The 26966-nt window shown below is 56.2% G+C and overlaps 1 protein-coding gene across 6 annotated transcripts in view; it reads right to left on the bottom strand.

Moving 5' to 3' along the window:
- The window catches only part of ARHGEF7 (Rho guanine nucleotide exchange factor 7), a 101040-nt gene that overhangs the window by 15269 nt on the left and 58805 nt on the right, over nt 1–26966 (bottom strand). For 5 of the 6 annotated variants that reach the window (XM_068984521.1, XM_068984522.1, XM_068984523.1 and 2 more), the window contains 10 exons: nt 20059–20153; nt 19737–19832; nt 12375–12497; nt 8221–8359; nt 7502–7561; nt 6691–6837; nt 5897–5983; nt 3500–3578; nt 3192–3331; nt 1405–1629 (listed from right to left, as the gene is read on the bottom strand). In XM_068984521.1, the coding sequence (XP_068840622.1) occupies nt 1405–1629; nt 3192–3331; nt 3500–3578; nt 5897–5983; nt 6691–6837; nt 7502–7561; nt 8221–8359; nt 12375–12497; nt 19737–19832; nt 20059–20153 (1191 nt within the window). Of the gene's footprint in view, nt 1–1404; nt 1630–3191; nt 3332–3499; nt 3579–5896; nt 5984–6690; nt 6838–7501; nt 7562–8220; nt 8360–12374; nt 12498–19736; nt 19833–20058; nt 20154–22446; nt 22450–22608; nt 22660–26966 lie in introns of those variants that run through there. The other variant, XM_068984526.1, reaches the window with a different exon arrangement.

Genomic DNA, 26966 nt, shown 5'->3' with positions numbered 1-26966 from the left:
GTGTGGAGAAGAGAGGGCAGCGGGCTGACGCCTGTGCAGGGAGCCACGTGCGCTGCCCACTCTAGGGCAGACCCCCCTGCTACAGCCAACCATAAAGACAGGAGGACACTGTCGATTTCTAAATGAAAGGTGAGGGAAACAGGGAGAAGAAAATGGAACAGAATCAGCCCACGGGCAGCACACTGGCGCCCCCTCCGCTGGCAGAGCTATGTTCACAGCCCAGAGACTGTCCCTCCGTCCACAGCACATCTGGACGCTCAGCGGGGCGGGAGAGGAGCAGCAAAAGCAGCCCACGCGGCCGGCAAGGTTTTGACTGTCAAGCACGAACTGAACCCCAGTGTCAGAGAGGCTAACTTGTGCATCACTGAGTCACATTCGCCGCCGCTGAACCTCACGAGGCCAGTCTGAGGCTGAGAAGGGGACTCAGGCTATGGGAGGGATCAGGCTGACAAGCACCGAAAGAACAGTCTGCGTTCCAAAGGTGTCTCTCCAAAATCTGTGAAAGTGAAAACTTCCAGAGCGTTTGGAAACGCAGCAGATCAGCAGTCCCGAAGAAGTGAACGCAGCAGGCATCCTGAGGCACAGGGGGCGGAGGGACGCCCGGGAGCAGCGCCCGCAGGCGGCGCTGAGTGCCGGCCTTGCCCCAGGGCGCCTGCTCTGTGACCAGGCGGCCTGTGTGCCCAGCACACTGGACATGTCCACGGCCACACCTGCCAAGCCTCTCTCTCCTCTACCCTACTCCCCCTCCCCTGTAAGAACCCGCAGCAGGGCGTGGCTGCACTCCGCAACACTGAGCTAGGCAGCGAGGATGCCAAAATGGGCCACCAGGAAGAAACATGTCATAAGAACCGAAGTTCACTAACAAAACCCATACAGGATTAACTGTAATTTATGTTGTACTCCCCTATGTACCGTAAAATTCCTCCAGCAAGGATGGAGGCAGGGTCTGCCCAGGTCCTTCGGCAAATGTAGCCTCGCTGAGATGCAAACCGGCGCAAAAGCGCTTCACCAGGCTCACAAACAGGCCCCGCCCACCAAGCTCATTGTCCCACCCACCATGCTCACAGCCACACCCACATCCCACCCAGCCCACCGCCCGAGCCACACCCCCCACACTCATGGCCACAACCACACCAGAGTAACTGAACTCGGCTCACACTCAAGCGCGCTCGTGCAATCACCACACTCGTCAACCGGCTTCCTCAAAGCGCAAACAGTGCCCCGAGCCTGTCCCTCTCCCTGTGATGGGCACAGAGGGGGTCTCCCCAGGACTCTGGGGCTCTGGAGCACAGGAAGGGCAACAAGGGAGAGAAGGCAGAGCCTTCCATTCTGAAGAGGCTCATCGGCTCCACGTCACAGACACAAACACGGGGCTGTCACATTTCCACACTCACTAGGGCTCACCTCCTTGTAGCAGAGGGCAGCCGAGGGCCGCAGAGGGGGTGCTGGTCGCAGGCAGCTCAGGCTCCAGGGCTTAGGGGTCTTCGGAGGCTCCAGGGGCCCCCAGTTGATGGTGGTGTGTGGAGTGCCATGGTGGGAGGGGTGGGGCAGCGTGTGGTAGGCGGGCGTCAGCGGCGCGGGCTTGCTGTCCGCGTGCTTGCTGGACGGTGTGATGGAGTGGGAGGGGAGCTGCCAGGGCAGAGGGAGAGAGCAGAGCGCGCTCACCGCCAGAGGACCCGAGGCCAGCCCAGCCCTCCCAGCACAGCAGCGCCCACTTGCTAGCGTGCATCCTGAATCTCCAGACGCTCAGGTTGCTGGCCGTCAGGCCGAGCGTCCCCCACACCCTGCGTGAGGCCTGCTGAGCTCAGGGCAGGAAGCAGCAGGTTGCTGGGTCCAGACCCGGAAATCCATCAACCGCCTTTAACTGCCATGCAGTCACATTTGCAAAAAAGGCATTTCATTTAACACAGATATCAGGATTTTATAAAAGAATGGGCATTCTCTGCCCTGGGAATGTGACTGGGGGAGCATAATTATTACCTCACCAGCAAAAGTACAGCCTGATCCCTGTTTTTGTTAAAAAAATTTTTTTCCTGGGACACAGTCAGGCCTATTCATGTCAACGGTTGCTTTTATATTATAAAAGCAAAATACAATTGCAACAGAGACCATATTGCTTAAAAACCAAAAAAAAATATTTACTGTCTTTTTGAAGAAAAATTTTACCAATCCCTTGGGTAAAACATTTCCTCAGAAAAATCAGCTTTAATCAAGACAAGGTTACATAAATTTAATTTCTCAGAAGGACCTTATTAATTCGGTTTATGCTCCTAGAAACTCCAAAAGTATTCGATCACACTGACAAATAAGAAAACGTTAAACAATTCAAAATTAGCCGGTGACCTCGAATTAACCCAAAACAATACGGTATGCTTAACAGGAAAAAAAGTTGAGTTGTTCTGTGAGCTGGAAACCAGAGTAAGGTCATTATTCAGAAGAAATGAATACTATTTGAAACACAGGCTTAAAGGGGAGCCTGGGCTCAAGCCAAGGCCTAGGGCTCGAGGACAGAAGCAGTGGACTCTGCCATGACCACACAGCTGCCCTGGGACCAGAAAGGCCAGGGTCCCGGCACATGGCTCCCTGAGGTGGGAGTCTGTAGAGGCTGGTTCCAGGCTGTTACCACCTGAGTGAGAAGGCACTCCCTGTTGATGACACACATGTACACACCTATGCCCTTGGGATAAACTCAGCCCCACGAAAGCTAAGCATCTCTAGTGTACATTTACAATACGGAAAAGCTGTCATGGCAAAACCATTCAAAATGATAGCTGAAGCAAATGAACAGCTTCTCCCCCAAACTGCTGAGAAATGGAGTAAGAGGCTGCAGCAGTGACCAGTACACCATGCCATGCCCACCGTCCCTGGGACGGCCCTTCAAGCCCAAGGGCAGCGACCCCAGGGTGAGCCATGTGGGAGAAGTCCCAGGAGAGACCCTCACAAGCCCTGAGGCAGTGTTCACGGCCCACCCTGGGCAGGGCAGCTGCCTAAGCGGGTGCCTAACCGGTGAACTGTGTGTGTGCGTGTGTGTGAACTCTCAAGAGGCAGACAGGCAGGCCTGGCTTACAAGTGGGTCCCTGTGAGGCAATCGCGGCCCACAGGGGATGAGGACACGTCTGCAGAGAGGCCCGAGGCCCAGCGGCGCTCTCCTGGCCTGGGGTCTGCGGGCAGGGGCGGGGCGGGGCCCTTACGGTGTGCGACGGCACCGAGTGAGGCTTGCTGCTGGGGTTTCCTGCTGAGGCGGCCTTCGTCTGCTTCTGCAGGCGGTCCACCCACTCGTGAAGGTCCTGCTGGTTGTTGCAGGACACCAAGATCCGCTCAATCATGCTCCCTGGAAGAGACAGACACGGCCTGGAGGGCGTCAGAGCACACACACGTGCACCCCAAGGAGGCCCCACAGCACGTCCATGCAGCCCTCGGGGGCTCAGTGGGGCCTGCACACGAGGGCCGCTGCCTCGGCACCCGGACAGAGGGCACCCACAGAGCCTGCGCCTATTACCTGATATTTCAAACGCGTTCCTATGATTTTCACTGTCCTCAAGCTTTGTGACCGTCATTCCGGTCGTTGGTAGCTTTCCCTAAAAAAGACCCCCCAACAAAAACAGTCAGTGCTTTTCTAGTAAAGGAGGTACCGTTATTAAAGTAAATATTAAACAATTTTAGAAAATACAGAGGAACTGTCTTTGTAAAGCAAACTCTCTTGTTTGTACCAAAGGCATATATAATACAAAAACCTCTACCTTGAATAAGAAATTGTAATACTATAACCAAGAAATGAGCCAGCAAAAAGGTACAGGGCTGCAAACCAGAACAAAAACATTTCATCTGATGAGTTACTCTAAATATAAACAGCAAGACACAGAAACATTATACACCATGATAAAAAAAAACAGCAACAACTAGGGTCCACGGTGGCTATTTTAAATGATGCTGTTTATAGAAAGGAAGCAGAGATGTGCCTTAGAGAAACACGGGGCGAGTTCCGCAGCTGAAGGCAAATAAAGGCGACTGGAGCCGGAGGGACTGTGCGAGGCTGCGCCTGGCCATCCGCCACCAGACTGTCCATCAGCAGCTGCGCCAAGCGCTGCCCACAACGCAGAGAAGAGCACCAGCCCGCCCGCTCTGGGACAGAGGGCGTGAGGCAGGGAGCGGAACCAGAACTGGGCCGCGGAGCGACCCCCTCGAATAACAGCCACCAGAGCTGTGGAGGCCAAGCGAGTCCGCAGGGAGCGTCTCTCGGGTCAGGGCCAGGGCCCCGAGGAGCAGGGCCCTGAGCAGGGGGGCGGCTCTGAGGCCACAAGGCTCGGGACTCCTGACACCCGGGCAGAGGCCGGGCGCCGAGAGCACCACACGGGCCCAGCCACCTCCTCAGCCCCACAGGCCTCATCCGGTCCACGGGCAGCGGGGCCCGCGCGCAGAAGCCTGCCCTGCAGCCGGGCATGGGCACTGCAGACGCCCTGCCGAGGGGCCGACAGCACTGGGCTAACCAAGAGCTCGGAGAAGCCTGACGGGAAACACAGCTGCGTGTCCCCAACTAACCTGCAGCAACAGCCGCGGAGGCCGGGACGAGCTCGCGGTGGCCGGATGTGGGGCGAAGCCGGAAGTGAACACTAACACGCGAGCACTGGGTGTCTCAGCACTCGGAGAGAAGCCCCTGAGACAGCGCACCCAGGGGGAAGCAGGGCCCGGCGGCGGCACGCTGACGCCAGCACCCTGGGGCCTGAGGCCGCCCCGGACGCCCCCAGAGCCGCACAGGTCACCGCAGGGCCCTGGGCCTTGGGGTGGGGGGTGCTTCGAAGCCAGGGTACATGGCCAGAAAGGACAGAGCTCACTTAGAGCAGCAGCAGCTGGCTTGGGGAGGTGCTCAACCGCAGGCTTACAGATTGGGAGGCGGTCCTTTCCTGGGCTGGCCCATGTCTATCTGCTTTCTCACGCCTAAAGCGCTCCTTTTGGAACAAGTGCATGATGCCAACTCCTCTCTGGGCTGTTAAGCTTTCGGAGCAGGTACAAGGCCGCCGTGAACGCTCTGGACTCAGGACCCAGCAGAGCGCTAGTTGGGGACAAGACAAATAGTGTGCCACCCGTGCAAAAATGCAACTCGGAGCAAACCCAGGGTGATTTCTGCGGGAATGGTTCCTGGTGACCAGGCCTTGAGGAATTGATGGAAGGGCTGCAGCTTCAATAACCACACAGGAACAAAGCAGTCAACTTTGCCAGAAGCCCGTACTAGACACACAGAAAACCTAAGGCACTTATCAGCTTCCCCGGAGGCTCAGACGGTCAAGAGGCCGCCGGCACCGCGGGAGACCTGGGCTCATCCCCGGGTTGGGCAGGTCCCTGGAGGAGAGCAGGGCAGCACCTCACGTGACAGACAGAAACAGAAGGGCTCTGCCCTTGCATCTCTTCTTAAAGCAGCCTCACATCCTCGCGGAGAAAATCAGGAAAGTGACGAGCAATAAAGAAGCTAAATAACACACCAGGCGTGTGCCTGTGACTGCTGAGTCCAGTGGGGGCCCACAGACCACCTCAGCCACACGTGCCCCCCCAAGCCGGCCCGAAGAGTGGCCGCCTGCCCTGGTGACAGGAGAGCAGCAGAGCGACCTGGAGGCGGGCAGCTGGCCCGCGCCCCAGCACTCTGGGTCCTCAGGGTCAGCTGCACAGAGACCAGGCCCCTTCTCCGCTTGCTCCGGATGAGCAGGAAGATCCTAGCTTCACAGTCAAGTCAGAACACACAGACTGGGGCTGTGTGCACAGATGCGAATATGACACTGTACGTACAACACTACACACAGCACACGACAGACACACGCAGTATTAACATGAAAACTCCAAATGAGCCTGAAAACGGCTCTCAGGCCCACAATAAACAAATATAATAAATTTGAAATGTGTTTACCTGATATATAAAACCACTCATCCTAGGACTGGCAGACAACATTAGCAAAATATTTGGAAAGAGTAGAAGATATCTTTCATTCTTTTCCTAATGTAAAAGAACAAATTCAAGTAACTATATTAAAAACACATATTTACACATACTCACAATGGTGAGAACAAATATTTACATGTGGCCTTATGAAACAGTATATCACACTTCATGTTTAGGTGTTTCTTTCTACCAAATTTAAATTAAATGGAAACAAAATTATGAGAAATTTGTAAGACTCACAAGTAGCCCACGGAACACCTCTTTTAAAAATCTGGGTTTAGCTCTGCCATTAACTCCTCATTAGGCAGGAGTCAGAAAAACAGATTTTTTCTTTGGTTGAGAGAAAACAGAAGAAAAGAACTTGTGACCTTTCAGTGGCAGAGGGAGACCAGGCAGACCCTTCAGGTTGGAGGCGGGGAGGGTAGAGCCGGGAGACCGCCTCTGGTCCCCGGCGGATCCTGGCACTAACCAACCTAGAGCCCGACACGCCTGCTGCTGCCACCCCCCGTGAGCTCTGCCCAATTTACACGGAAGGCTGACGAGCACTGCTTATGTATTAAACCTCATTTGCTGCGATCGGTTAAGAAGAGCCCCAGAAAGGCCATAGGTGAAGCCCAAAGGTGCCCAGGAATCTAGAAGGCGACTCAAGGGAGAGACGCCACCCACAGCAGGGAAGGGGCTCGGGGGAGCCGTGGCCCCGGCAGGGGCCCTGGAGAGAGGCTCCCCCACAGGAAAAGTGCAGGGGACGCTGGAGGCACTACCTCGCTGCCGGCACACTGGATCAGGACCTGGGACATGTAGACGACGCTGCCCAGGGTCTTGATGTCGTCACCCTCCCAGCTGCGGATGGCCTCCGTCAGGATCTGCAGCTCCAGCTCCTTCCTCTTCCGCACCTCCTGACACTGGGCCTGGGGGCACAGGAGGCGCGTCAGGGGAGACGGGCTCTACTGCTGCGGCCCCGGCTGCTTCTGCAGACAGACGCTAGTGAACAGCTCGCTCACTTCATGAGTACAGAATCAAGTCAAGAGAGACCCACAACAACACAACAGCTCTACAATGATAAACACTAGTTGAGAAAAACATAGCAAATCCTGTCACTTTTAGAAGACGGAATGAGGACTGGACAAGAAAAACATCCTCTGATTTTACTAGTGAGCGCCGGAAGAGGAGACCTGGAAGAGGGGAAAAGGGTGAGTTCCGCTCGTGCTGTAAGTAAGGCGCGCACCCCAGAGACGCAGGCACTGAGACAGCACGACAGCAGGTAAGGGAGAGGCCCAGCACTCCTTTCACCCGCCAGTCACGACGCTGGGATGAGACTGCAGACATGGTCCAGATCGCTGACGTGCGCGGCAGCATTACGCGGTGCCGTGTAAACGCAGACACTGATCCTTTCACCTCTCCGGTGTCCACAGTGCCGTAACACATGAAAGCTTACCAGCCATGGAATAACTATGTTATTTATTTTTTATTTCTCCAGAATAAACCCAAATTATAGTTCACAACTAATTTCCTGTATTCATTTGCCATAATAATGCCTGAAGGAAAAAAACCGTAACACACTCTATCACTTACTGAAAGGTTTTTGAAGGCGGTCATGGATTTCTGAATATCTTGTCTGTCTGGGTGATAATCCTTTGAATAAAAGAAACACACTGTGAGCTTCCATCATGAGCACTTGCCCCTCAGCAGGCTCTCTCTGGAGGCTGGCTTGGGCCTGCCCCTCTGTCCCGGAGCTGAAGCACCTCTGCTTAGCCTCTGAGGGGACCATGGAGCGGTGAACAGTCTTCTGGACTCTGCCCTGGAGGAGGAGGCCAGCCCAGCCTCGCCCACCGCCGCCCATCCCACCACCGCTGCTCAGCACCAAAGGGCAGAGGGGAGCGACGCAGCAGCAGACGGCCTGCCCCTGGGGAGTGGCTCACCACAGCCTAACTCAGCCAGCAGCCTGAGCCCCAACCTCTGCCTGGCCCACAGCCTGAGTTCTGAAAAGGAGATAAGCGCACACCATCCGCTGACTCTCTTCCTATTATTTCTCCATAACTCATACACTTAACACTGTAGGCACAGGCTCCTGATGGGACCCCTCCACACCACGGACCTTTTCCAGCTACTGGAACTCTCCCCGCCAGCAGTGGTTGAAGCAGACGCCTCTCTACAGAGCTGGGATATGAGGAAACAACTTCACAACCAACAAGTCCCTGAGAAACTCTCCCGAGTTACAGGCCAGCGGTAATACCCTCTCCGGGGCTGGCTCCTGACTGCTCCTCCTGGTGTGGCTAGTGGGGCAGACGTACCTCCATGTGTCTCTCCAGCTCCTTGAGCAGCGCGGGGTACTTGTCCAGGCGCATGAACGGCTTGCTGAGGCCGGTGGTCAGCACGAGAATCCCCGGGCTGCTGGCGCCCTTCAGCTCCATGAACTCTCCCAGCTCCTCACTGAGTGTGAGCAGAGAGAGCAGAGGGCACCGTCAGAGCCCAGGAGGGCCGTGCGCCTGCCCCCAGCCCCTAGGACGACGACGGACCACGCAGTGCCCTTGACCACTCAGAGGCCACAGGTTTTACAGCCAAACGTGTGCTGCTTATTTCTAAACACCACAGGGAAGACCCCCCACAGTTCACGTCAGGGCCCTCGGCCTAAGCAAAGCCCCGTGTGCATGACACAAACAGCCATGGTCTCCCAGCAAACCATTCAGGAAAGCCTCCTCAGCGAGCCACCTGCATACAGAGGTCTGACAGTGGGCGGCTCTTGTAGGGCAAGAACAGAGCCCGGTCAGCGGTCCTTCAAGACCATGGAAGCTTAAGGAGGCGCATCACAACGACAGCCACCCGCCTCCGGATGCCGGCCCGCTGGGCGCTGCAGCCCGAGCAGCAGCGGCGCGAGGCAGCACCCCTGCCCCCGGCACGCACGCGGGCGCACAACCTCCAGAAGCCCTTTGGCAGCATCGGGTCACTGAACCCTCACCACCCGTGGGTGGACGAGGAAACCGCGCACATATCCAAAGACAGGACGCTGCCGAGCGAGCCTCCCGCTCACTCCTCCTCTCTCTCCCGCCTCCCACCGCCAGGCTCCATGGAGGGCGCTCCCAGGCCCCAGCCTCGCGCCCGGACCGCCCTGGCTCTGCTTCACACGAGCACCCAGGGAGACCCAAGCTCGTCACCCACACATCTGTGGCTCACGTCTGTGATGGGAACTCTGCGTTTCCGTCCCTCACAGGGCAGATGACACCTGGGGTCCCCAGGAGGACACCGTCTGTGGCCCGCAGTGCTGACGAGCAGTGTCTCTCCAGACACGGAGCAGAGGACGCCTGGGCTGCGGGCAGGCGGCGGAGGCCGCACTCCCTCTGGGTCCCCACGTCTCCCACTGGGAGGAGGTCATTAAGTAAACACGAAAATCCTGAAGCCCTGACCCGTCGGCGGAGGTCAGCTGGATCTGCCTCACACCACCCCTCCCCCTTAATGGCACTAGGAGTAAAGTTTGACTCCTTTAAATATAATCCAATTGGGGCCTTTTCTACCACGAGAAAAATATCAAAAAAACATCTCTTTGGGCCATTTTTGTTAGTTAAGTATCATACGACAATTTATAGTTAGGGCTGCTGCTGCTGCTAAGTCGCTTCAGTCGTGTCCGACTCTGTGCGACCCCACAGACGGCAGCCCACCAGGCTCCCCCGTCCCTGGGATTCTCCAGGCAAGAGCACTGGAGCGGGTTGCCGTTTCCCTCTCCATCTGTGAATGCTGGCCCCTATGTCTTCTCACTTTAAACTAAAGAGGGAGACAACAAAAATAAAGAAACAACTCAGGCAGACAATAATTAATAAAACTAAGCAAATTATCCTTATCAGCCACCCACCTACTCCCCAAATCCCCTACAACTAAAAATTTCCGTGACATTTCTGCAAGCGAAAGCAAATCCTCTCAACATCCATATGACAGGCTTAAATGCCAGGCACGCACACTGTTAGGAACGAACAAGACCTTTTATGCATCTTCACTGGTCCCTGTATGGGCGCCCCAGGAGATGCTAGTGGTAAAGAACCCCCCTGCCAGTGCAGGAGACGTACGAGACCTGGGTTGGATCCCTGAGTCGGGAAGACCCCCTCAAAGAGGGCACTCCAGAATTCTTGCCTGGAGAATCCCATAAACACAGGAGTCTGGTGGGCTACAGTCCACAGGGTCCACAAAGAGTCGGACACGACTGAAGCGACTTAGCACATAGTTGCTTCATTTCTTAGTTTTTAAAAAATTTAGTACCGTAATAAAACAAAACAGCAGGTTACAGCTTTTCTGACAAAACGAAGGCCCTTCCAGCCTGGCCTCTACTGATGCTAGCAATCCTGGCACAGTGTTTCATCCTCCGTATTTTCTCAAACAACACTGGGGGCTGCGAGATGGTGCCCGAGGAACACAGAGGCAACCTCAGGCTAGCGCAGCAAAAAGGGACAACTACTGTGCTGGAAAAAAGGAGACATTCTACATACTAAACCATGAAGCCCTGATCCATTCGCAACAGGCAGCCACAAGCCTATGGTGTCCACTATCAAACGATGCAAAAGGCAGACATCCGTCATAACTCAACAGACTGGCGGTTCCACACATACGCTTTCCAGATTCACAGTCAGAATTCAGACTAACACAACATCCGAAGACTAAAAGTAAGACTTAAAAACCACAAAGCACTGTGTTTAAATCAACCCGAGAAAGTATATTCAAGCGGAAAAACACACTGATCCACCTGTAAGTGGTGGTTTCACGACCTCAACAAGAGCAGGACAGAGGCTACAAGCAGGACCCAGGACAGAAGGGGAAGGGAGGGCGGGTTGGCGGAGGCCACCAGCTGGGGCAGCCGGCGCTCAACCCCACTCACGCTCCGGAGGCCGGGTCTGAGCTGCGGGTAGGGCAGGCGCCGCCGCCCAGGGGCCTCAGGAGGGCACGTGGGCAGCGCATCTTGCCAGCCGCCTCGCTCGCCCGTCCTTGGCACGGTCCCAGAGCCTGATTGCCCACCCCTCCCGCCTCCCGGCCGGGACACACCATATGCAGGCAGGCAGGGGTCCCTGAGCACAGGCCCGTCTGGATGCCCTCCGGCTCTTCTGGGAAAAGCTGCCCTGAGGTTTCAGCCACGACACAAGCAGCCGTTAAGGCAATAACACAGAGAGGAGCACAGCACGTGCCCAAGCGCTGCCCCGACGATGGTTTTAAATGTCACCTTCAGGACACACCTTCACCCCCAGGGGGCCGGCCCCTGACCAAAACAGCAGAAGGAGAGAACACATTTAAAATGCCCTGTAATTTACCCCAGCCTTCTATCTGTTGTTCATCTCTTCCAGGATTGCGTCAGCAATTCCTGAGGACTTTTCAAAATTTCACATTCCAATTCCTGCATCTCGCTCAGGAGGAAACGCCCCGTTCCAAGGAGCAGATGCTCAGCTACTCAGGGATCTGCTTCCCGCCAACAGGGCCCTATGACCAGGCCCTTCCAGAGAAGAGGGGTGATCTCCGAGGGCCACCGGCTGCAGAGGCGTGGGTAGGGCTCCAAGCAGGCCACAGGCCCTCCCTAAGGCCCACACGACCCGGCCACAGGCAGACAGACACAGGCCGCCTCGCCAGAGCCTCATTCAGTTACAAGCAGCCCAACGACGCCTGCTTCCCGGCACAGCCTCTAAGCTTCAAACTGAAATATTAAGTCAGGAGTAACCTGAGGTTAAATATTTAAACCAGGAGCACAGTGGCACTTACCTTGCTGCGACTCACACAATTTCTTCCTTATGGTTTAAAAAATGACTGAACTGCTATTTATGGCTGAACTGCTGTTTTCAGAAGGAACCGTATAGTTTTTTGAATCCTTAACACAGACGCGTGCCCCTCTGGGAGCAGCAGCAGAGCCTCGGTGCCCACCCTGCGTGTAGGTCAAGCCCCGCGGCCCTCCCTGCTGCCCAGGAGGCCGGGCTCCGTACTGCCCAGGGCGCACGGCCGTGCCTGCTGAGACAGCAGAGCGCGGCCTGCTGCTGCTTCCCGTTTCCGGCTGCAGAGCAGGAGCGCACAGCCTCTGGCCCGGTGTGCCCCACAGAGCCGGACGGTCTCCTACCGCAAGGCCCGCTCTGCCGCACGCGCTCCAGCCTCACGCACTGAGCGGGGCGGCGGCAGCCCGGACCAGCCCGCGGCCGCCCTCCAGAGCTCCCACCAGCTCCCCTGACCTCTGTCCACAGCGTCCAGGCCGAGGAGGAGACTGCAAAACACGCCCATTTCTATTATAAGCACTAATTAGGATTTTAAAGCCTGACATCAGTCCTCCCCAGGCACTCACTCGGAGGATAATTAAACTTACCATTCTTGAAAAGCACACGATGCCTGCACCATGTTTCAAGTAACATTTGACAGAAATGAGCTGCCCTGAGGGAACCCCAGGACACGGCCGCCCCCCCCGCCCCCCACCTGGGAAGTCCGTGAGACACACCTGTGCTCCGTGAGGACGCTGACCGCGGACGGGTGGTTGGCACAGTACGCCAGGTACAGGGTCTTCATCTGCGGCATCAGGCTGAGGAAGCAGCCCCCAACCCTCTGCTGGGCCTCCGGCATCCTGCAGACAGTGAAACGGAGCCGCACTTAGTAAGCATTGCACAGGGCAGCCCCGGAGGGCGCCCCCAGCCCCGGCCCCCGGGGAGCTGCGCAGCAGAAAGCAGGCCGTCCCCTCCTCCAGCCTCCAGACGCCAGGACCTGCACGCCAGCCCCTTCTCAGGCACCGAGCAAAACAGATGTCCAGGAGCGTTATGTCGTGTGTACATAAGGAGAAACACAATGTGTGGTTACTTCGTTGGTAAGGTTTCCTGCTGAAGTAGCCACTAGACAAGCGCAGAAGCCCCACAGCCGGCTTCTCGGGTGGGAGGAGAGACGAGCGGCCCGCAGAGCAGGGCGGTCACCCCGCCAGGTGAGGGGGACGGTGCCGAGCGCCGGGGGCCGCGGGACCCTACAGCCTGCCCCTGAGCAGGCCCTGCGTGCACGTGAGCGCCGGCGCTCTGCCCCTTCACTGGGATCTGGGGTCAAAGCAAGTGGGCGCCCGCACTGCTGGCAGACTCCTGCCCAAGCGTGAGCCCCCACGTGGGTTTCAACAGTCTTCAGAGATTAGTCACAGGTTCGTGTATCTGCAGGATAAACAGTCACTGACTCAATAAACTGACTTCACATCCAGGCGGGCACTGGGAGCACATTGGAAGCAGAGGAAGCGGGGGGGGGGGGGGGGGGTCCCCACCTAGAAGGCAGCTGCAGGCTCCAAGGGGCAAAGCCAGCTCAGAGCTCAGCTGGACGTAACCAAGAGCGAGCCAGCGCCTCACTCAGATGGCCACACACGCAGGCGCCCCCAGAGGGGGACACGGCGCAGTCCAGAGGGGAGAGGGCACACCCCAGAGGGGGAGAGGGCGCACCCCAGAGGGGGAGAGGGCACACCCCAGAGGGGAGAGGGCGCAGTCCGGGAGGGGGAGAGGGCGCACCCCAGAGGGGAGAGGGAGCACCCCAGAGGGGAGAGGGCGCACCCCAGAGGGGAGAGGGCGCACCCCAGAGGGGGAGAGGGCGCACCCCAGTGGGGGACACGGCACAGTCCGGGAGGGGCACAGGGCGCACCCCAGAGGGGGACAGGGCGCACCCCAGAGGGGAGAGGGAACACCCCAGAGGGGAGAGGGAACACCCCAGAGGGGAGAGGGAACACCCCGGAGGGGCACAGGGCGCACCCCAGAGGGGAGAGGGCACACCCCAGAGGGGAGAGGGAACACCCCAGAGGGGAGAGGGTGCACCCCAGAGGGGAGAGGGAACACCCCAGAGGGGAGAGGGTGCACCCCAGAGGGGAGAGGGAACACCCCAGAGGGGGAGAAGGCGCACCCCAGAGGGGCACAGGGTGCACCCCAGGGCGGGAACAGCCCCCCCAGTCACCAGGGAGCAGGCATCACACGCTGCCAAGGGCGCCCTCCCCAGAGGCTCTGAGACCAACTGCTTTCTACCAGGACCCGGACGCCCAAGACACACCTACCCTGAGACACTGGCATCTCAGCAGGTGACGGTCACGCTCGGACGCCAGGAAACAGGCAGGGGCGGGCTTCTCCCTCGAGAGACCCGGCAGGGGCCCCACCGCCTGGCTGCGGGGCTGAAGGCAACAGCAGTGACGGGACGTCCCGGTCTCGCCGAGAAGAGCAAGCCGCGGCCGGAGACGGGGCACAGGATGCCTGCAGACGCACTGTCTATGTGACGACATGACAGGGCTGCATGCCCTGCTCAGCGCTGGGACAGGAGCCAGACCACAGCGCCACACACTCACACTGCAATCTAGGTCAAGGGGCTTCAATCTGCTACATGTCCACAAACTATATACGGACAACGACTTCAGTATATAAGATTTTCTTTCTTTCTTCCCATCGAGCTCGGCTCTAGAATTTTACTACCTCTCTCAACCCAACTGTGCAAGAAATCACTACAGTCGCCACCATCAGTTTATGAAACCTTCATAGTCCATCAACTCGCCAACCTGAACTGGCAGCCAGAGCTCAGAAAGGTTACGTGAGTGGTCTTAATTGGAGCCTAGGTATTATGCCAATCCATCTCACACGTTAACACCATGTAGATCACCGAAATAATGGAACATACAACGCTCACAAAGATCTTCCAGGCAGAACATGACTTAAGAATTGAGAGAGAGGGTGTTTCTCTCTCTCGTGCTTCCAGAGGTGGGTTTGAGAGCATGGAGATGTGCAGCAGCGCGCAGGGCTGTCCCGCGTCCCCCTGCAGCCTCTGGTGGCCCCACACCACGCTGTGACAATTAGTGCCGGGTCAGAAAGGCCTGCTACTGTGGCTCTATCACTGATCTGATGATAGGAGGGGGTGGTCTGGTAGGAAGAGTCATCAATCAAGGACCCGCTAACAGGCGAAGAGTTACAGCGGTCAGATACCAGGTGAGGAGTTATCGATGGTCTGGTAACAGGTGAAGGAAACAGGTAAAAGCACTAGTCCATTCAGGCGTGACCTGAATCAGACCCCTCACGATGAGACAGCGGCAGCAACAAACAGATCCAGGGGCTTAGATCTGACACACCGAGTGCCTGAAGAGCTATGGACAGGGGTTCATGACACTGTACATGAGGCAGGGATCAAGGCCATCCCCAAGAAAAACAAACGCAAAAAGGCAAAATGGCTGTCTGAGGAGGCCTTGCAAATAGCTGAGGAAAGAAGAGAAGCTAAAGGCAAAGGAGAAAAGGAAAGATATAGCATCTGAATACAGAGTTCCAAAAAACAGCAAGGAGAGATAAGAAAGCCTTCCTCAGCAATCAATGCAAATAAATAAGAGGAAAAACAATAGAATGGGAAAGACTAGAGATCTCTTCAAAAAAATTAGATACACCAAGGGAACATTTCATGCAAAGATGGGCTCAACAAAGGACAGAAATGGTATGGACCTAACAGAAGCAGAAGATATTAAGAGGTGGCAACAATACACAGATCTGTACAAAAAAAGAGCTTCACAACCCAGATAATCACGATGGTGTGATCACTCACACTCACGTAGAGCCAGACATCCTGGAGTGTGAAGTCAAGTGGGCCTTAGGAAGCATCACTACGAACAAAGCTAGTGGAGGTGATGGAATTCCAGTTGAGCTATTTCAGATCTTAACAGATGATGCTGTGAAAGTGCTGAACTCAATATGCCAGTAAATTTGGAAAACTCAGCAGTGGCCACAGACTGGAAAAGGTCAGTTTTCATTCCAGTCCCAAGGCGATGCCAAAGAAAGTTCAAACTACCGCACAATTGCACGCATCTCACACACTAGTAAAGTAATGCTCAAAATTCTCCAAGCGAGGCTTCAACAGTATGTGAAACAAGAACTTCTGGACATTCAAGCTGGATTTAGAAAAGGCAGAGGAACCAGACATCAAGTTGCCAACATCCACTGGATCATTAAAAAAGAAAGAATTCCATAAAAACATCTACTTCTGCTTTATTGACTATGCCAAAGCATTTGACTGTGTGGATCGAAACAAACCATGGAAAATTCTTAGAAGTGGGAATCCTAGACCACCTGACCTGCCTCCTGAGAATTCTGTATGCAGGTCAAGAAGCAACAATTAGAACTGGACATGGAACAACAGACTGGTTCCAAGCTGGGAAAGGAGTACGTCAAAGCTGTATATTGCCACCCTGCTTATATAACTAGCATGCAGGGTACATTATGCAAAATACTGGGCCAGATGAAGCACAAGCTGGAATCAAGATTGCCAGGAGAAATATCAATAACCTCAGATATGCAGATGACACCACCCTTATGGCAGAAAGTGAAGAGGAACTAAAGAGACTCTTGATGAAAGTGAAAGAGGAGAATAAAAAAGCTGGCTTAAAACTCAACATTCAGAAAACGAAGATCATGGCATCTGGTCCCATCACTTCATGGCAAATAGATGTGGAAACAATGGGAACAGTGAGAGACTTTATTTTTCTGGGCTCCAAAATCACTGCAGATGGTGACTGCAGCCATGAAATTAAGACGCTTACTCCTTGGAAGAAAAGCTATGACCAACCTAGACAGCATTATTAAAAAGTAGAGACATCACTTTACCAACAAAGGTCCATCTAGTCAAGGCTATGGTTTTTCCAGTAGTCATGTATGGATGTGAGAACTGGACTTTATAAAGAAAGCTGAGTGCCGAAGAATTGATGCTTTTGAACTGTGGTATTGGAGAAGACTCTTGAGAGTCCCTTGAACAGCAAGGAGATCCAACCAGTCAATCCTAAATGAAATAAGTTCTGAATATTCATTGGAGGGACTGATGCTGAAGCTCCAATACTTTGGCCACTTGATGCAAAGAACTGACACTGGGGAAGACCCTGATGCTGGGAAAGATTGAAGGCGGAAGGAGAAGGGGACGGACAGAGGATGAGATGGTTGGATGGCATCATCGACTCAGTGGACATGAGTTTCAGCAAGCTCCGGGAGTTGGTGATAGACAGGGAAGCCTGGTGTGCTGCAGTCCATGGGGTCACAAAGAGTTGGACAAGACTGAGTGACTGAACTGAACTGAACAGGTGAAGAGTTATCAATGGTCTGATTCAGGTGAGTTATGAAAGGTTAATAACATGTGAGGAGTTATCAATGGTCAGATAACAAGTGAGGGGTTACCATTGGTCTGATACAGGTGAGTAGTTGGCGGTCTGATACAGGTGAGCTGTAGACGGTCTGACACAGGCGAGTGGTCTGCGGTCTAGTGCGGGCAAGTAGCAGTGGCCTGGTGCCCAGCAGTGGCACAGGCAGTGTCCGCAGCCTCCCCAGGGAGACCACCCTACAAGGCGGGCGGGGACGCCCAGGGCCCGTCTCCTTCCCCAGAGCAGAGAGGGGTGAGCTCCAGGAGAGACGTGAGCAAGCAGAGCTGCCGCACAACGTCCCCTCATGGCACGTTCACGCCCGCTGGCGCTGCTAACTGCAGGGAAAGGGTTCAGGGTCCAGTATCCACCCACTTCCCGGGGAGACCAAGGGCAGCACGAGGGTGTGGCCATGACCTGAGTGCGCCTCTGCGTCCCACCTGAGTCTGTCCACTACCAACCGAGAGAGGCGTCCCTGTGAAGGGACACGAGTGCCTCCACACTGGAGCCTCAGGGCGCTGGCAGCGCGTGGACCCCAAACCCTGATCACGGACGGATGCCAGAGGCCCGGGAAGGCGGCAGCACCTGAGGCTCCCCCAGAGGAGTCCCCATCGCCGGCCAGCAGCTCCAGCCCCCGCCTTGAGCCATCCGTTCACATCCCCACGTGCCATTGGAGTGCCTTCCCTTCCAAACTTCCTAGACGCGCAAGGTTCTAGAGCTGAAAACGTTTCCGTGGAGTCATGTGGTCTCATTCAAAGAGTCAGGAGGTTGTGGCAAGAGCCACTCAGGACCTCCCAGGTGACACGCAGGGGCCGATCCTGATGCGGGGCCCACTGTGCAGAGGCCCCGCTGGGGTCGGAGGCGATGACTGCGCTTGCCTGGGTCGGCGCACCACCAGCCCCAATCGCTGCCTCACCAGGCCCAGTCCTATGCTCTGCTCTTCAGCAGGGACGGCCCAGCAGAAGCAGAGAGTGCTCTGCGTCTCAGCCGGTCCATTCTACAAAGTTAAATATCATCTCTGGATCCCCCCGTGTTTCTATTATTTGGATGGTTCAAAATACAACTTTCAGACAACAGAACCCTTTATTCTCTAGCTCAAATCTGTATTTTGATAATAATCTAAAACAAATACCATTTTACTGTGAAAATGCTACAGTAATGGTCCAGTGTCTACAAAGGTGAATTTATTTATATCTTAAGACACGCCCTGTAATTAACTTTGAACATAAATACACAATGTTTATCTAACCAGTAGCAATTATGTCAAATGTTTATTTCAGTACTTTCTTCAATAACCTGAAGCCCCACAAAATATTAGGCAACTAATGGGAACTCAGCCTACAGTACACAGAGGAGTCTGCAACTCAGCCAGTGCAGGCGAGCAGAGCACGCCCCACACGCGCGGCGGCCACGCCAGGGAGCCGGGGCTGTGCCAGCGCGGCCCACGGCCCAGGGCACAGCCGCAGGAACTGGACCCGGCGGAGGGAAGGGTGGGGAGGGCTGGGCACACCACCTCCTGGGCCCACCCCTGACGAGCAGGCCTGCCAACTGAGCTGAGGCCCTGCAGCAGAGCGGGCGGGAGCCGAGTATGGGCAGGGCTCCCACCGACGGCCGCCGCGTGGGGACCAACCTCCTACCTTAGCTCCCCCCACCCCCAGGCCACCCCTGTGGCCCTCCAGGCCAGCCTGTGAGAGACAGCTGGGAACAAGTGCAGGAATAACCAGGCACCCCCAGCTTCTGAGCAGAGCTGAGGCTGGATGCTGCTGGGGAGACGGACGGGCAGGGGGCCACCCGGAGGTCAGGGCCTTGTCAGGAGGTCCGTGCAGGACACAGGGGGAGGCCCGTGCAGGACACCGGGGGAGAGGCTGGCCGGAGCTAGGGCGGGGGCAGCGCGAGGGCAGGGCAGAGGCTGCCACAGGAACGAGCACCCTTCCAGGACAGACGAATGCGCGGGAAGGTGTGCCAGGTTGAGTGCTGGGCACAGGGTGACCCGCGAGGGCAGGGGACAGGACAGCGAGTGAAGGAGCAGATGTGGGCCCCGAAGAGCGGGGCCGCTCAAGCAGCACGGGCTCTGGGGCGGCTGCCGTACTCCCATCACCGCAGCACTTGGCCGAGCTCCCCTGAAATCCAACTTCAGCTCTCCTCACAGCGCTTCCGCACTACCGTCTGTAATTGCCTCCACCACCTTAACCAGCTGCCTCCCTCCCCGACTACCAGCTCCTCTATGACAGGCGTCACTTCTGTCTCGTTAACACGTGTCTGGCACGCTGGGTGCTGCCTAAGTGAGCAGAGGACAAATGAGAGAAGGCGGGACAGCGCTGGCCACGCGTCCGGCCCTGCGTGGACCTCCAGCCCACGTTAAGAAAAGCCGGCGCGGACGAGGCACAGAGATGTGCGCCTGTGAGCAGCACGCCGCGCTCCCGACCTCGGCAGGGCCGGCACCGAGCCGCGGTGCTCCCCTGAGTGCTCCCTTCCTTCCGCAGCCGCCACCCCAAACAGCCACTGCTCACAGGAAACCTCCCTCCCGGCTCGGAGCAGTCAGCAGACCCCACTGAGGAAGAGAGTCCAAGATACACTTTTACTGTAAAGGTTGATATACCTCAAACATTCGAAGTAACCCAGTACTCACCTTTGGAAATGTGAAACCTAAAGTTAATCCTAAAGTTATATCCATCTGAATTTTACAATTATTAGCCTCTTACTTACTTGGTGCATTCTTCTAAAGACTGTACAAGCATTTGCTGGAAAGAACATATTTCTTCTAGATTTCCCATTAAATGTGACGTGTTTGCTGAACTTAACCTACAGCCGAGAAAAACAACAGGAGACACGTGTGGGCGGTCTACTCATGCGCCCGCCGCACGCGCGCGCCCGCCCCGCCCCGCCCCCGCCGCCTAATACACAAGGAGCTTTCTCGTGTCTTCAGCTGCATTCTCTCCAGCGTTTCAGCTGCTGTTCTCTGAAAACACAAGGCAACAGCCAAGTGGACCACTGTTCCAACACTTGACACAATTACCATCTAACTTACTTCTCGCTGGTCTGCAGGGGCCGTAAGTAGGTTGAAAGCACAGTCTGAAGTTCTTTAGAATATTCATTTTCTGTTTCCAAAATATTCTGTAGCACCTACAATAAATGATAAGTATTACTTGACATTAAGACGTATAAGCTTTGGAAAGTTCATCACTCCTGTTCAAGTCACACTGTTCCTTCTATGTAACGCTGGTTTGTTTAATATCATCACTCCCTGTGATGATTAACTAGTAAATTCAGGTAATGAGTTATTATCGAGGCTATCCAACTGACTTCATCTTCCTGCCAGGCATATTTAACTCGGGCACGCCTAGAAAGCGCCTGGATGCATCCCGTCCTCAGACAGTGACGCAAGTCTGTTTAGGCAGAAAGAAGGAGCCACTGTCAAGCGCGACAGCACGGCGGCACGGGCGGGCCTCCACAGCACACGCTGCACGGGAGAGGCCATTCACAGCAAGGGCAGCCTATACACGCCATCCACGGGAAACCCAGGACAGGCCAACTGATCTGTGCGCGCAGGGACGGGGGGTAGGGGGACAACGGGGAAAGGGACGTGAGATCAATTTCTGGAATAATGGACAAGTTCTGCCTCATGATTTGGGTAGTTGTTACACAGACATATACACCGGCTAAAGCTCACCGACTCATACCCTTAGCATCTATGCACTGTGACGTAGGGAAAGTGCATCCATTTAAAAAACAAACATGAAGTTCACCCTTTGGATGGCATCTAGTCATTCTAAGTCAATTTCTGGACACTGCAGACCTTTACCAGAGAAAATGACCATCTCAGATCATCCTATACACGTTACAAATTAAAGCTCCACCAGCATAAAACCACCACTGTATGCAGAGATGGGAGAAAAATTATGAATCAACCTTGAAATTAACATGTTTCCTGACAGCCTGCAAAAAATACAGACAAAAGCAGTTAACAACTCCTAAAAACCGAGAAAGAAATCTAAGTGTAAAACAGCTGAGCTCAAACATGAGCCCCTTTCCACCGCAATCAATGGCAGGAGCACTGGTCCCTGGGGCGGGGCTGGGCGGGGCAGCCCAGGTCTGCAGGGGGAGCCTGATGGATGGATGGACCTGGAAGGCGGAGCGAGTGCCCACCCAAAGCACCGCCCATCCAGAGAAAACCCTCCTCTACACAGGAAGAGTGAAGCCGGGAGAGGTGAACCCCCTCTCCAGCCTCAGGCTGAGGGCTGCCTGGGAGCAATGAGCCCTCCTCAGCCGTCTGCTCCACCCCACTGTGAGAGCCTGCACCTTCTCCAGTCATGACGTCACGCCACGCGCATTTTCTGAGGAGCTACTTACTACCTGCACTAAATGCACTGTCTCCCAAAACTAACACAGCATCCTAAACTAATCCCGCAGAAGAAATTAGACAGAATAAAGACTCCAAACATGCTCGGTTTTCTCCCCTGATTTTCAATAATCAAAAGGTATGTTTAAACGCTTAAGAAAAAAGTAACCATTAGCTAAATTTAGAAGCAGCATTGACACAAGCAACAGGAATCGCCGTGTGCTCACTAGGGCCCTCCGAGCTCCGGAGGGGAGTGGGGCCATTCGGGAGCGCAGGGGCCTGAGGCGGCACTGCAGCCGAGGGGAGGGGACCAGGCTCTCCCTCGCTGCGGCAGCTCTGGCTCCGCTCCATTTCGCCCCTGAATGGACGGGGAGGGGCCGCTCTGGGAGACCCTGCCTTGTGGGGAAAAGTGGGTGCCGCTCCCACAGTTACGACACTGCCCCTCCAAGAAACACCCAGTGGGCCCAAGTGTCAGAGGACTGGAGGGTGGGCGCACCGTGTGACCCTGCCTCTGCGTCACCATGGGACACGCTTCGTCCACGTTACCCACAACTTCTCCTTACAAAATGACCCGAAGCAAATCAAGTACCACGAGTGGGTCCCTGAACTAAAAAAAAATTTAAACCTGTTACAGATGAGTAAGACAAAAAGCCCCTATTTAATGTGAAAACAAAGGCTCAACTCAGACTCCAGTGAAGTGAGGTGAAGTGAAGTGAAGGCGCTCAGTCGTGTCCGACTCTGCGACCCATGGACTTTAGCCCACCAAGCTCCTCCGTCCATGCGATTCTCCAGGCAAGAGTACTGGAGTGGGCTGCCATTTCCTTCTCCAGGAACTATTAGCAACACTGTTAAGAACACGCGTGGAACCCGACACACCCACTTTACAAACACAAACAGCTCCCACGCGACAGCGGCATCGGGAGTGTGAGCGCAAGGCAGTCGGATGACCCTCCTCAGCCGCAGGGCGAGCAGACACGGAGCGCCCCGGGAGCGCACCAGGACCCACGCACAGCACGCTGCCCGACTGCCTCTCCTGCGACGGCTCAGCTGCTAACCGCGTCTACTGGCTGCAAACACAACCTTCAATTAAGTGCTCAAGACCAGCTCTAGAGCAACCCTGCCCAAACCACCCAGACTACGCTCCATGGCTTCCGCAGACGCTGAGGGACCCACACCGGCCCCAGCGTCCACCGCACCCCCTTTCCAAGCTCACAGCATGCCGTGGGCTCCAGCCATCACCTGTCTCCCCTTCCTGGACTGCTGCACGCTCTGGCTGCTGCAGGACCCCATGGGACGTCACGGCCCAGCCGCCATGGCTCCATCGCACACAGGCGGGTCCAGAGAGGGTTGGGAAAAGCAGCCGTCACCGGGCACCACGAGGAGGGAGGGAGGCGTGGGGCAGCCTGGCCAACAATGGTGCCCACAGGGGGACCGCATCGGGCAACTCACAGACAATCCCTGGCTGTCAGCCACAGCAGCAGAGCCAAACAAAGGACCGACTCATGCCCTGCAGCCCACAGAAGCCCGCTTCATTGCTGCCAGGAAAGGAGCGCAGAGCGCCGCTCTCCTTACAAGTGAGTCATAGCCATCACTGCAAATTCCGTGGGTGTCGTATGTTCTGTGTGTTGTTGACAGTCCTCTGAAAATAAATAACTGATTTACATGTAACAGAACATGTAACATGAAGGAAACTTTTCAAGATTTGATGCAGCCACGGGAAAACATTCCATCACAAACTACAGCCAGGGACTCCCCTGGTGGCGTAGCGGCTCTGCCCTGTGCTCCCGACGCAGGGGCCTGAATTTGACCCCCGGCTGAACTCAAGACTGGCAGAGCTGTCCTTACCCTCTCCGCCCACCTGACTATAACCCCCACACCACAAGGGGGAATCACCATCACACATACTCTTCCAGCCCACTCTATTTAAACGCTTAGTACTTCAAGTTTCAAAAAGTAAATTACTAGACAGGACCCCCGCCATTTATGAACCAGAGCGTGGAAGAGGGGAGAAGGAGGGCAGCCGTGCCTGCAGCGCCCCCACTCCCAGGGTGGAGGCCTCGGGCCGCCTCCGGCCGTCACTGACCAAGGGTGGGGTCCTGATTTCTGCATCCTCAATGCTTCATGACATTAGGTCTCGAGAAGAGTCGGGGGGTGGATATAAAATGTTTACATTATTATGCCATTTAAAAGGAGTTACGTTCTTACGGTATTTCTAAACTTGGGGATTCACAAGACTGTGGGATGCTGGAGATTTAGTGCGCAAGAGCTCCAGCAGAAGCCGTGGGCTCACTCTGCTCTGTGTCACCCCAGAGATAGCAGACCCCGGCCTAACCCCAGCCCTGCACGTCTTCCCTGGACAGCACACATGTGTAGGTCTGCCTGCTCCTTCAAAAAAGGGGCTCTTCCTGGCCTGTGGCAGAGGTGCGGAGAGTCAGCTCCCTGACTCGAGGCAGGAAGGGACCTCACAGACACCCTGCCCAGCCGTCCCCGCGTGGCACAGCTTGCTTGCTCTCCACTCACAGAGCCAGTCCTGGCCACCGCCGGAAAAGCTGCCCCGTGGTCTCCATCCGCAGGAAACGAGGACACTGCACAGGAACCACGGGGGCAAGGCCTGTCCTGGCAGCAGGCGGGCAGTGTGAGTGGGGGCCAGGGGCGGAGGGCCAGAGGCAGCAGGCGGGCAGTGTGGACGAGGGCCAGGAGCGGAGGGCCAGAGGCAGCAGGCGGGCAGTGTGGACGAGGGTCAGGGGCGGAGGGCCAGAGGCAGCAGGCGGTCAGTGTGAGCGAGGGGCCAGGAGCGGAGGGGCAGCCCCGAGGACAACGGAGCGGGCGGCCTCGTACCGGGCGGTGCGCCAACGACCTGACCCCATACGGGCCGTGGGGAGACACTGACCAGTCCTGGGCAAGGTGGAAGAGACAGGGGCCATGAGGGGCGAGAGCAGCCAAGGTTGGGCTGGCTGAGCGTGGCTCCAGGTGAGCCTCCAGCCACCAGGCCTGGGTTCTCCCAGACAAGCAGGCAGAGGCTCTGAGCAAGCCCAGGAGCCAAGGGGACGGGTGGGGGCAGGTTTGTCTGGAGCACAGGAAGGGTCTGTGGAAGTCTGCTACAGCATGAGGGACAATGGATGTCTACTCTAACATGTGATATACCAGCGATCACTGCCTACTGGGTCATGTCTGCAATCTTTCAAAGACAGAGCTCCCGAGCCTGTCGTGACACCAGGCGCGTGCGGACGCCGGCAATGCGCACCTTCTGTCCGCTGCGTAAGGAGCCCTGACTCGGCCCTGAAGACAAAGCCACGTGCCACACGACACGGAGGGCGTGACAGCCGCCTCTCTTCCCAGATGGACAGAGTCAGGAAAGCTCGCTCTCTGATGGTGACGGGGAGACTCCTGTCCCCTAGGAGAGGTGCCAGAAGACTGTTCAGCCCCTAAGGAGTGAGCACACAGCGTCTCCAAGAGAAGGGCTTCCCCTGACCTCCCCTGGCCAGGGGTCTGTCACCAGGCGGGAAGCACAGCCGATTCCTTTCACTGCCACACCTACCAAGCTCAGAGAGGTCACACACTCACTCCCTTTAATTACACGATCCCGTCACCCTTGACTACCGCCCTGGGGAATGAATCCTCAAATGGTATGCCTGTGTGCAAACAGAATGGTATGGTGGCCTCAAATGCTTCTAAACACACTTCCTAATAACCATGGGTCCCTAGGACTGCAAGTAGATCCAACCAGTCCATCCTAAAGAAAATCAACCCTGAATATTCATTGGAAAGACTGATGCTGAAGCTGAAGCTCCAATACCTTGGCCACCTGATGTGAAGAGCAAACTCATTGGAAAAGACCCTGACACTAGGAAAGACTGAAGGTGGGAGGAGAAGGGGACAACAGAGGATGAGATGGTTGGATGGCATCACCGACTCGATGGACAGGACTTTGAGCAAACTGCAGGAGATGGTGAAGGACAGGGAGGCCTGGAGTGCTGCAGTCCATGGGGCCACAAAGAGTCGGACACGACTGAGCAACTGAACAACAAAATAAACACGAGAACCTCCTAAGGGCCAACACTCACGAGGCACCTTACGGCCCACTGCTAACCCCGTTAACGCTGCAAGGCCAAGGCCAGCGTTACCAGCGTTCTGTTACAGAGACATGGCCTTGCAGGCGAGGGGGCCTCCTCCAGGCCAGCCCACAGCAGGGCGTCCAACCCCGCACACAGGGCCTGAGCCCCGCCAGTCACCTAAAGAAGGGCGCTGCTGACCGTCACTACCTGGAGAGTGAAACACATCTCACAGCGAAAATAAACCGTGCTGCCGGGCCCCGTCCCCAAACTCAGGTCAGCCCTCCGCGTGACGCAGCCACGGGGCTTCCTCCCCCACGACCCTCCATGTCTGAGCCCCGACTCCGCCTCCCGAGGTCTCGACCCCCTGTGACATTCCAAGCCAGCCTGAGCTCTGGGGCCAGAGCAGCCCCCACCCCCTGTGCCAGCGTGATGGAGGAGCACAGGCCGGCCACATTCCTGGGCACACTGCCTCCTGCCCTCAGCGGCGACACTTTCACAGCCAAGCCACACTGCCTGCATAATCTTATGTTCTGATCATTGTACGCAACGTGAAAACACGTGCTGACGCTTTTTAAAACCCCCTGTGCACCTGTGAGAATTAGAAACGGGCCCACCGCTGGCGCCTGAGGCGTCAATGCACGGCCACACACGTAGGCTGCTTGCAGCTCATTGCTGAGCAAAGCGTCCTACGAAAACATCCTCACACAGACATCTCTGAAACCATCCCAAGTAATGTTTCTGGGGTGATTTCAAGAAGCAGAAATACTACGTTAAAGGCTTGGGTGTTTTCAGCATTCCACACAGAGTTTCTCTTTTGAGAAACGCTTTCTGGTTCTGTAGGCAAGGAGCATGAGGGTGGCCGTCCACCAACAGCAGGCGAGACCAGAGGCCGGAAACCGACAGCACCTCTCAGGCCCCTCGGGGGGCGGGGCGGGGGGTGGTGGGGGCTGCGAGGCCACTGCCCCAGGGCGAAGCTTCCCTCAGGCCCACAACAGGGGGCACGAGGCCACTGCCTCAGAGCGAAGCTGCCCTCAGACCCACAACAGGGGGCGCGAAGCCACTGCCCCAGGGCGAAGCTCCCCTCAGGCCCACAAGGTGGGGGCGAGGCCACTGCCCCAGGGCGAAGCTCCCTTCACACCCACAATGGGGAGGGGGTGAGGCCACTGCCCCAGGGTGAAGCTGCCCTCAGGCCCACAAGGGGCGCGAGGCCACTGCCCCAGGGCGAAGCTCCCCTCAGGCCCACAAGGGGCGCGAGGCCACTGCCCCCAGGGGATGCTGCGACTGCACCCGCCTAGGCACGAAGACCCCTGGGGGGACAGAGTCAGGTGGGAATCCCCCCCACCCAGTCTGGGGCATTTTACCTCTACGAGCTCAACCAGGTACCCCAAGTGAGTATCAGAGAAAAGGCAACAACCCGGATGATTCCAACTCTGAGACACTGGAAAGATCAGGGTTCCCAGGGGTCGGGGGTCGGGCTCAGGGTGGCAAGGAATGAACAGGCCCAGAGGATTTTCAGGGGTGAAGCAGCTGGCGCCGTAATGA

The sequence above is a fragment of the Capricornis sumatraensis genome, chromosome 12 (genome assembly GCF_032405125.1).
Source record: "Capricornis sumatraensis isolate serow.1 chromosome 12, serow.2, whole genome shotgun sequence".
NCBI lineage: Eukaryota > Metazoa > Chordata > Mammalia > Artiodactyla > Bovidae > Capricornis > Capricornis sumatraensis.
This window is presented reverse-complemented; position numbering and strand designations above follow the sequence as displayed.